Source organism: Penaeus monodon, chromosome 10 (genome assembly GCF_015228065.2).
Source record: "Penaeus monodon isolate SGIC_2016 chromosome 10, NSTDA_Pmon_1, whole genome shotgun sequence".
In the NCBI taxonomy this organism is placed as follows: domain Eukaryota; kingdom Metazoa; phylum Arthropoda; class Malacostraca; order Decapoda; family Penaeidae; genus Penaeus; species Penaeus monodon.
Genome location: NC_051395.1, coordinates 18,017,620 through 18,027,619, shown reverse-complemented (window position 1 = coordinate 18,027,619; position 10,000 = coordinate 18,017,620). Strand labels below are relative to the sequence as shown.

The 10,000-nt window shown below is 39.3% G+C and overlaps 1 protein-coding gene across 1 annotated transcript in view; it reads right to left on the bottom strand.

Annotated features, from left to right (window-relative positions):
* Positions 1–10,000, bottom strand: part of LOC119577554 — a 10,894-nt gene that overhangs the window by 8 nt on the left and 886 nt on the right. Inside the window, exons 2-5 of the mRNA XM_037925140.1 lie at positions 9,069–9,265; positions 4,243–4,265; positions 3,460–3,599; positions 1–2,910 (exon numbers count right to left, since the gene is read on the bottom strand). The exon at positions 1–2,910 is cut by the window's left edge and continues 8 nt beyond it. Coding sequence (XP_037781068.1) covers positions 3,483–3,599; positions 4,243–4,265; positions 9,069–9,265 — 337 coding nt within the window. The 3' untranslated portion in view covers positions 1–2,910; positions 3,460–3,482. The remainder of the gene's footprint in view (positions 2,911–3,459; positions 3,600–4,242; positions 4,266–9,068; positions 9,266–10,000) is intronic.

The following is a 10,000-nucleotide window of genomic DNA, read 5'->3' as shown; positions in this document are numbered from 1 at the left end:
GAAGACATTTATTGAGAAATATGTCTTTGTATATAAACATTTTCATTTTCTTATCATGAACCACGTATGTGACGAGAGAAGGGTTAGAACTCCCCTTAAAGGAAAGACAGCGTGGAGAGACAGACAAGTTAAATTGTTGCTTTTCGTTCATATCTACATGCTAATAGAAGTGTCACAGCATGTGTTTCTAGATAGAGTAATCATGTCAGAAGTGAGATAATGGCGTAAACATTTCAAGGCACAATTTACTATTCACAAATTTATCCGTTTTACATGTAATGTTGTAAACATTTATGCTCGTACACGACATTTATACCTCAGTGGAATTAATATGTTATATACAAACATCTATAACCTTGTTCTTACTTAAATCTTTGGTCGAAAGCATAGAACTAATGGATAATCACTGAATTCAATAGGAGATTTAAAGGGAATTCTTCTGATATGTACCAAAAAAATTATTCATCGAACGGTCATCTTAATTCACAAGACGGAACCGTCATAGAAAGGAAAAAAAAGCGACTTATATAATTCAAAATCGACAGCATAAACGGCATTCTTTCAAAAGGAATTTTTAGGTTCACAATACGAAAATGTGGGGAACTTATATCACCTACGTAGATACTTAACATAACACAGCATTACATCATGGTAGAAAATTCAACACATACAATATTGTGGATTAGAATAATGGATTCACAGAACCTTACAGATTGATTATGGTTCCTATCAACTTCAAACATCGAGAAGTAAATAGGACATGAAGATTGCATCTACCAATATCCATCTATTAGATACAGATAACAAGCAGGTGTCTAACTGTAACCTCTTAGATTGATAACAGCACTGTCTTTCTTCACTCGTAGTTGGTGCAAAGTGGCACTCTGTTTTAACAAACTCTTATGTGACTGTGTTATCCGTATCTAAGACCGTGCAGGCTAGATGACAATGTCCAAACCCAAGTTAATGTACGGGTGATAGCAGTGCCACCCTCCATTCTTAGTTCCGGATAACAACAGTACCAATATTTTTAATAGTCATAGTGATACGACAGCGACACTGGAAAACCATCTATGGGCAATGACACTTTCAGTACTCTCACGTGTCAGGAGTGGAGAATGGCACTGCCCATCGCTCAGTCTTTCACTGTCTACTTTACCATCACAAAATGCTGATAACTTCTCACAACACTGGATTTACGTGACATCAGTATCACAGAAGGAGAGTTCTGTGTCAACTGTAATAGCCAGTGCGTAGAAAATACCAAAAGTTGATGTAGATACAGAAATGCAATGTTAGTTTGGATATATTTACAAAGATTATTTTCTGTTCGGTTTGTTTCGCATTCACTCGCACAATACACACGCTTATCCCTTATAACATATAAAAAAGCAGTTGATACCGCATCATCATCGCTATCAAATGATATGCTAAGTAGAGATATACATGGACATGTGACTATGTAAAATAGTGAAAATTTTTGGCCTGTCATTTATTTCATTCGCATTATACACAGTCATTCATTCGTGAGATTAAAAAAGAAATGTCATTCTCGATTACAATTTCTTTTTTTTTGGTCGTAAACATGTCACCTGAAAACCTGATATAACGGTATAATTTATCGTTGAAACCAAGAACGCTAGGCATATCCTCATATATTAGAAAAAATATGTCGATAGCTTCTGCATGGTCAATCTACCTGGTCCCATGAGAAAACTGGTCGTTGACAACCCTAACTTTTTCACAAAAAAAAAAAAAAAAAAAAAATCAAATTCAAGATAACTTACTCTAGGAGGCTTTATAGTGAGGCACCTTTTATTCTTTTTGGTTTACTTGAAAAAAAAAGAAAGAAAAAAAAAAAACCGTAAATATCCATCGGCAATTTAGGTACGAGAGCAACGGCGTCGTTGACTTTCTTGAGCAATAAAAAATTACGAAAATTTAGAGAGAGTTTGTGCTGGCGAGGACATGCCCGCCTTCCTGATCCGGAGACACACAGTACTACAGCATCGGTTCGCTTGAAATGCTTAATGCTGCGTATGTACAAAGCAGAGGTGGTAATTCTTGCGCGCATGTTTTGATTAAAGAGTAAAAGTTATATAAAGAGTTTAAAGTAAGAGAGAATGATCCTAAAAAAAGAATAAATAAAAGAAAAAAGCTAGCCCACATTCTGAGAGGACGTGACTAGATCTTGATACTCTTACAAAAAAAAAAAAAAAAAAAAAAAAAAAAAAAAAAAAAAAAAAAACTAATTCTTATAATCTACATACGTTATTTTTCAGAGGTTAACGATTCTATTACGAATTAAGCTGTAAATGATCTTATACAGAAAAGAATCTCTTCTTATCTCAAAATATAATAAAGAAGGCCAATAAAAATGCCAAATCACAGTCCCTTTCAGAATACAGGTGGTTCGAGCGAGCACTAGGCGCGGCCAGCGGTCAAGGTGCCTGGTGCCTCGTCCTGTCCATCGCGCGAGGCCGGAGCTGGCGCGGACGACCCAAGAGCATAAGCCAAACGAATTAGCTTATGGAAAAAAGCATAGAAAATAGATAAAAAAAAAACTGAGAAAAAAATCTAAAGACTAAACCGCCCTATGAAAACAAAGAGAGAGAGACAGAGAGAGAAAACAACTCAATAAACAGAAACATAAAAAGAAAAAAAAATACAGAAAGGAAAAAAATTAATAAACCAAAAAAAACAAGAAACCAACAACAACAGCACTACGGATCTACGAGGGAGCGATGGGAGAACAGGCCGCCCTGACCGAGTCCCTGGTGGCCTTTTGTGCGTATGGGACCCTAGTTCAGGCGACCACTTCTTCAGGTATCATAAAACGAGTACAGCCTTTCACCTTCCTCATCTTCTACCCATGGTGGCAGCTCTAGGCACGAAGAACCTCACCAACAGCTGGGGAAGGAGGAGAAAAGTAAGTGAGTTTAGCTTCTCTTATTAGGATTATGGATGGATATATAGGTGTACATACAGACATGCATACATACATGCAAAAATGCATACGTACGTACATAACACACACACACACACACACACACACACACACACACACACACACACACACACACACACACACACACACACACACGCGCACACACAATATCTTCTGATGTGGAGGAAAGATTGTAAAAATGCTGCGTAATTTGGTTTCATGTGTTATATTGTGTGTGTGAGTGTGTGATCAAGATTTCAAGATTTATCAATAACTTTCTGTAAGGGATTAGTGTATCGTTTCGTATCATTTCACAGGGAACCGTTGTTTAGCATCAGTGTACATGCGTGTGCATTTGCGTGTTTGTTTGTTTTTTGTTTGTGCAAGTGTATGTATGTATGAGTGTCCGCGTTTCCGTGTGTATATGCATTTGCGTACATTTATGCTCGTGTGTGCGTTTACATGTGCCTGAAACTGAGTAATTACGTCCTTCACAATAACCTTCTACTTACCACTTCTTCACCTCGGCAGTGTCTCATTTATTATCATCTTTCTTTTTCGTGTCCGCAGTCTGTTCAGCGGCGATGACAGCTGCCTTAGCGTGGGCGTTCTGCAGCTTCGCCTCTTTAAGCTTCTTTTCCTTGAGCGAAGGCTGTAACGAAGGAAAGACAACGTTAATAAGGGTTTATGGCTGTGCGTAAGTTGTATGTATCTCGTTATATTTACAAGGTAAATATTTGATAATGATGATATGACGAAAAATTTGACGAAGGAGAGGCAAAAGTTATTTATGAAGGGTATGTGGCTGTATATATGCTTATAAATATCTCACTATATTACAGGGTAAATGAATGTGTACCGGCTTAATAACCTAATCATAATAATGATAATAATGTGACGAATAATTAATAATGTACCGGAGGAGAAGCAAGCTGTAAATTGCTAAGGGTTTATGGCTGTGAATAAGATGTAAATATCTCATAAATAAAATACATTTAGACCTTCGTTGCGTACGTTTTAATCTATCCGTTCGTTTTTCTTTGTCTATTTGTTTATCAATTAACTTGTATAAGTGTATATATGCTTATGTAAGCGTGTTTGTATGTAAGTGCGTGCAGATGTATACATGCGTGTATCTGTGTGCGTGTGTATACGGAATTGTATAATATGATTGATGATATGTTACTATCGTACGTTTAAACTAAATCCCTATATATATCTTATTTATCCACTGCCACTTAAAAGAAGGAAAAGAAGAAGAAATATAATAAGGAATAAGAAACATAATAACTTACCGGAATGCCTCCAAAGCCGTAAACTGTAAAAAGGAAGAGAGAAAACATACATTAATAGACAATAACAAGAAAACAAATAAACAAACACAAAAATGTTGAGTAACTGGGGAGAAAATATGTTACGCAGTTTTTTCGGGTCACAATTTTCTGCATAATAGCACTACAAATGCGACGCGAACGAGGCTGAATCGGATCACTTTATGCCAGACAGGGGAAAATTCTTTTATGGATTTCTTTTGCATAACTCTATGGACCTAGTACCCCCGTTTCATATATCTTATTTTTTTTTTTTACCCCCTCGCTTCTTTTCTGCATTCTGTTGTACTCTTGTATGTTGTGCGTTTATTTCTCTCGTTCTTTATGTTTAAGCACACACACACACACACACACACACACACACACACACACACACACACACACACACACACACACACACACACACACACACACACACACACACACACACACACACACACACACACACACACACACACACACACACACACACACACACACACACACACACACACACACACATACACACACATATATACATATATATATATGTAAGTTCATCGTATTTTTAAAAATGTTTTTGTATGTTTCTATGTCAAAATGTATTAATTCCCACAACTCTAGCACAACCATTTACATTTCTATACTTATATAATATGTATTTTATCTTACTATATTCATGTGTTTTAAACTATTACATTATTTCCTATTTCCCTTCTTAGCGCTGGTCTTCTCATGATCTACTTTTGCATGAAAAAGAAAATATTACGTCTCCCCATCCTCCCTTCCTCCGCTTCCTTCTCTCTTCTTCCCCCTTTCCTCCCTCCCTCCCCTCTTCCCTTCCTCCCCCCTCCTTCCTTCCATCCCTCCCTCCCCCTTCCCCCCTAATACCCTCCCTCTCCCCTTTCACTTTTTTCAGAATCTACAAAGTAGGAATGTTGACACAGGTGTCTCTCCAAGGCTAGTTTACCGAGACATCTCCTCCGCTCCCTTTCCTTCTTCCTCTTCCCTTCCTTCTCTCCTTCTTTCCCTTCCTTCTCTCCCTATTTCGTTTCTTCTCCCTCTTATCCTCTTGCTCTCCTCCTTTCCTTTCTTCGTCCCTCTTCCCTTCCTCCCTCTTCTCACCTTTCTCTCCTCCTTTCCTTTCTTCTACCTCTCCTCCCTTCCCTCCTCCAAACTACTTTTCCAAACCACCAGGATAAAGTTTGTTATTCTTCTGCTTCGGGAGTCACGAGGCAAGACACGAGTGCGTGGTTGGGCGGGGGCGAGAAGGTAGCATGGGGTGGGTGGGCGGGGTTGGGTAGGTAGGTGGGCGAGGGTGAATGGGTAGTCTAGGCGTGGGTAGGTAGGTGGGCGGGTATGAAAGGAAAATCGCAGGTTACTGGGTAGACGGGTGAATGAGGAGGTACCCTACGCGTGTGGGCGTTACTGGGAAAGGTCTTTGCCGAAGTTAATGGGTGGGGAAGGGGCTGAGAGGGGGGGGGGAGGTGGCTAAGTAAATACTCAACTCAAGTATTCGATATTCACGTGTCTATGACATGTGCAGGTGCTGTAGAGGGTGGCGTTAAGATATGATGTATAATAATTAATGTATAAGTGGTGTATAAGAAGGAACCGTAGATCGCGATGTAAGGAAATTATTTATGATAATTGATGTGTAAGTGATGCATAAGGAGGGATGAATAACGAAAAAGGAGGAACTGCAGACCGCGATGTAAGGAAATGTTGTATAATAACCGATGTATCAGATATATATTAAAGGAAATTAATAATGTTTAATCAGGAACTATAGACGTTGGCGTCAGGAAGTGATGTAAAATAATTGACGCTCATATGATGTATAATAAAGAAGAAAAAAATATAAAAAAGAAGTTTGGATCGCGATGTAAGAAAATGATGCATAATAAATTATGTATAAGTGACGTATAGTTGAGGCATAATAAGAAGTAAAGTATCAATATTGATTTCTTAATGGTGTCCGTAAGTAATTTTGTTTCTGCTTAATGTGAAAGCTGAAATCAATTAGGTTAATTAATTAAGTGAGTTTACGCGTGTGTGTGCACCTGTGTGTGTGTGCACCTGTGTGTGTGTGTGTGTGTGTGTGTGTGTGTGTGTGTGTGTGTGTGTGTGTGTGTGTGTGTGTGTGTGTGTGTGTGTGTGTGTGTGTGTGTGTGTGTGTGTGTGTGTGTGTGTGTGTGTGTGTGTGTGTGTCTGTGTGTGTCTGTGATATTTTACAAAAGCTGCATATCTTCGAATTGATAAAAAAGGTAATCTAATTTAACTTTACTATGCAAAATCCCTCTTTTCATTTTTCCTATCTCTTCCCTTCCCTTATTATCCTTCCCATTTTCCTCTCCCCTCTTTTATTTTCCCCGTTTCAGTTCCCTGGTTCTTTAGTGACTCACCCTTGTGCCCAGTCATAGGGTAAAGTGTGTTTACTTTGGCTTTATACAAACTTTGTGTTTTGCTTACAGATTATGAAAGAGGAGTTTAAATATTTTTCTAAACTAAAACGCATGTGTTGCTAACGTCATATTTATCTGCGCTCAAACAAACTTCAGTATGTTATAAAATAATCATCGAAATTCTCAGGAGAAAGATAGAAAAAGAGAGAGAGAAAGAGAGAGAACAAATAGATAGATAGATAGATAGACAGAGAGAGAGAAAGAGAGATAAATAGATAGATATATAGATAGACAGATAGACACACACATAGATACAGACACACACACACACACACACACACACACACACACACACACACACACACACACACACACACACACACACACACACACACACACACACACACAAACACACACACAGACACACACACACACACACACACACACACACACACACACACACACACACACACACACACACACACACACAGATATATATATATATATATATATACATATATATATATATATATATATATATATATATATATATATATATATATATATATATATATAGAGAGAGAGAGAGAGAGAGAGAGAGAGAGAGAGAGAGAGAGAGGGAGGGAGAAAGAAATATGTATATAGATAGATACACAGAGAGAGGGCGAAAAGGATAATTAGATGGATAGATAAATAGATAAATAGATAGATAGACAGACTGAGAGAGAGACAGAAAGAGAAATATGAAGATAGCATAACCAAAATACACTTTTCTGTATAATAACGATGCCATGAATGTTGTTGAATATGTGACGTGTTTCATATTTCAATAAAATTAGCATTGAAGATGCTTATCAAATTAACATACTTTGTCACCGCCATAACTGGTATTAAAATGATTTAAAAGCAGTTCCTGTAATAACCCGGCATAACAATACAAACTGCAGATAAACAGCACCATCTATAATTTTAGATATGATGTCTTATCACTATACATGCAGCCATTGTGGTGAAGCGCCTTTTAGATAAATAACTGAATTATTTTCAGAGGCGAAAGTACTACTAATTCACCATTCAAGAAGAATTAGTTGATTATAACACGTGCGTCATACATTCAGAATCAGTACAATGAATTTTGTAGCATTATCCTGAACGGTATCATCTGAACAAAGGCCTTTGGCTCAAGTAAAATTCTAGCGTGGACTAAATTATCCTCAATGCTATATTGTGCTTAGGTATTTGATAAGATAAATTGATATAAGCAATGGAAAGGGTTCTTTGGTGCTCACATGGTCGTTGATTGGAATACATAGTAAGGCATTCACGATTCATGTATGATTATGAAAATGCCGTTATATACATTGTTATTGTCTTGACAGGTTATTTCAAATATCAACGTGTACGAAAAGATACACCATAATAAGCAGAACATGAAATAATAAGCAGAACATGAAAAGTATATCTGAAATTAATAAATGAATGAATAATAATTCGAAGAACATCATGATCGATGAACAAAATAAACGGAAAAGGAGGAAGGTAGGAATGAGGAAGGGAGGGGGGGGGGGGAGAGGAGACCTGTTAGAAGGGGGGGGGGTATGGGGGAGGAATCGTGGGAGGAGGAAGAGGAAGAGGAGGAAGAGGAAGAGGAGGAAGATGAGGAGGAGGAAAAACAGAAGAAAGAAGAGGAAGAGGAGGAGACGGAGTAGGAAGGGAAGCAGTAGAGGGGAAGGAGGATAAGGAGGATAAGGAGGATAAGGAGGATAAGGAGGATAAGGAGGAGGAGGAGGAAGATGAGGATGAGGATGAGGATGGGGAGGATGAGGATGAGGAAGATAAGGAAGATGAGGATAAGGATGAGGATGAAGATGAAGAAGAAGAAGAAGAAGAAGAAGAAGAAGAAGAAGAAGAAGAAGAAGAAGAAGAAGAAGGAAGAAAAGAAGAGGAAGAAGATGAAGAAGAGGAGAAGGGGGAGGAAGAAAAGAGGAAAGAGGAAAGATTGTGTAAAGAAAAAGAAAAAGAAGGAGGTGAGCGAGAAAAGAGAAAAGCAGGATAACAGGAGGTGAAAAAACAAACAAACAGACAAACACCTATACACAGGAAGGAAGAGAGAGAGAGAGGGAGAGGGAGAGAGAGAGAGAGAGAGAGAGAGAGAGAGAGAGAGAGAGAGAGAGAGAGAGAGAGAGAGAGAGAGAGAGAGAGAGAGAGAGAGAGAGAGGAAGGGTGGGGGAGGTCGCCGAAAGAGACGGGGAAAGACAGAAAGAAAGAGAGAGAGAAGAGGAGACCTACAGACCATGAAGAAGAAGACAAAAACAGAAACAAAATAAGAAAAAAGAAAAAAAAGAAAAAAAAATGAATATATTTATAAAGGAAAAGACCTAAACCAGACTCCACAGCAGAACTCACCGTTTGCTCTGCCTGGGATTCGTCCTCCCGTGCCCATACTCCCGAGGACGGTGACGAGTGACATAATGGTTGGAGGTTTTGAGTTTTCAACGAGTATTGAGCAGTTGGAGGTCGTCCAGCGGGTGTCTTGCCGGACGAGCGTGGACGATGGCTGGGGTTGCGGCTGCCGGTGAGTGGGAGTGAGCGAGTGCGAGTACCTGGGTGGGAGGAGATAAAGATGCTGTGAGCTGCGTGACGAGTGGGAGTGCGCGAGTGCGAGTTTACCCGTGGGAGGCGGAGGGAGGGAGGGAAGGAGGGAGAGAGGGAGGGAGGGAGGGAGGAAGGGAGAGAGGGAGGGAGGGAGGGAGGGAGATATATATATATATATATATTTTTCTTTTTCTTTTTCTTTTTTTTCTTTTACGGTAGGTTCATGTTTGAGCCGCCGTGGTCACAGCGTGATACTTGATTGTAGTTTTCATGTTGTGATGCTCTTGGAGTGAGTACGTGGTAGGGTCCCCAGTTCCTTTCCACGGAGAGTGCCGGTGTTAATTTTTTTTTTTGCTGTTAGATGCATGACGAGTGTGAGTGATAGACAGATAGACAGAAAGGCGGAGATTGATAGAAAGACAGACAGACAAATATATCTATTACTGCGAGAAGATGTATGACGAGTGAGCGTAAACGAGTGCGAGTTTACCTGTGGAAAATAAAGAAAGAAGGAGAGAGAGAGAGAGAGAGAGAGAAAGAGAGAGAGAGAGAGAGAGAGAGAGAGAGAGAGAGAGAGAGAGAGAGAGAGAGAGAGAGAGAGAGAAGAGAAGAGAGAGAGAGAGAGGAAGAGAGAGAGAGAGAGAGAGAGAGAGAGAGAGAGAGAGAGAGAGAGAGAGAGAGAGAGGAGAGAGAGAGAGAGAGAGAGAGAGAGAGAGAGAGAGAGAGAGAGAGAGAGAGAGAGA